At 51.9% G+C, this 1,130-nt stretch overlaps 1 protein-coding gene across 1 annotated transcript in view; it reads right to left on the minus strand.

The window, feature by feature from the left end:
• Positions 1-112: 112 nt before the first annotated feature.
• The window catches only part of LOC113210069 (uncharacterized), an 8,063-nt gene continuing 7,045 nt past the window's right edge, over positions 113-1,130 (minus strand). Inside the window, exon 4 of the mRNA XM_052275912.1 lies at positions 113-547. Coding sequence (XP_052131872.1) covers positions 389-547 — 159 coding nt within the window. The 3' untranslated portion in view covers positions 113-388. The remainder of the gene's footprint in view (positions 548-1,130) is intronic.

Here is a 1,130-nt window from a genome sequence, read left to right on the forward strand (position 1 = left end):
ACAAAATAGATAAAAAATAAACAGATTGTACATAGTTCTCGTCGAGGAGGGAGGTGTATTCACAAGGGATTGGGTTGAAGGTGGTCAAAGTAGACTCGTCGATAACAACCTCTCGTCTTGACACGACAGTAGTTCTTTCTCTTATTTTTTTAAAACAGAAAATAACAACAACAACAAATTTTGACGCATAGGTCCTGAACGTTCCGTGTCACAGAGTGATTCTCTTTCTCTTTCTCACTGTCACTCAGAAACGCATTCACACACATGACACACGCGCACATTCTCTCAGTCGCTCACGCACTCATACCTCCGTTCATCTGCTCATCTCGTTTTGGCAACGTTTAAATAACAGGGTTTTGTATGTTTGCAGTATGGCAGAAGTGGCAGCTTAGAGGCGGATGCCAGGGTTGCGAGACCGGACGAAGTTGAGCAGCTCGTCGCTGTCCTCGCAGACGAAGGGCTTAAGGTGGTGGCAGGCCACGTCGTGCCAGTTGATGCCGTCGTTGTAGAAGTTGTTGAGGATGGCCAGGCAAGACTCGTCGTTACCCTGCAGAAACAAACAAGAAACGCTTGGTAAGTGGCGAGTTTCAGGGAAGGCTGTCTGCTCGTCGGCCAAGCGAGAGGAAGAGACGGCTAAGCAACATGCATGCGTTTATTCTAAAGAGGCCGGAGCGGACCGAGTACCACCCCTGGCCCTGGTCGAGATCACGTCAAAATCTCGTTGACATCCAGCCAGTGGCGTCATTCTGACGACTTGACGCGTTCACGGACCCCGGCGGACCCTGGCGTGAAAATGGGGTCATTTTGAGGAGCTGATTGATCGACTCCGCTCTGCAGCACGCGAGGTACGCAGAGCCAGCGTCGTCTGCTGGATGCGTGGGTAGAGCCTGTAGAACTAGTTGTTGGCCCCCGGCGGCTCCCGGTCCCGGCCCGGCTAAAGGCCCGGCCGACCGGCCCAGCGTCGCACTAACGACCTCAGTCAACGCCTCGGGTGTTACTGCTCTCTGGGTCATTACGCTAGGCGCCTGCAAGGCAGGTCACGCGGCCTAGGCGGAGGAATGGAACCCGTTAAAAGCAGGGAGGCAAAAAGGAAATTGTAGATATTGTAAGTCAAAAAATAAAATTAAAAA

The sequence above is a fragment of the Frankliniella occidentalis genome, unplaced genomic scaffold (genome assembly GCF_000697945.3).
Source record: "Frankliniella occidentalis isolate FOCC.00 unplaced genomic scaffold, Focc_3.1 Scaffold1161, whole genome shotgun sequence".
Taxonomy (NCBI): Eukaryota; Metazoa; Arthropoda; class Insecta; order Thysanoptera; family Thripidae; genus Frankliniella; species Frankliniella occidentalis.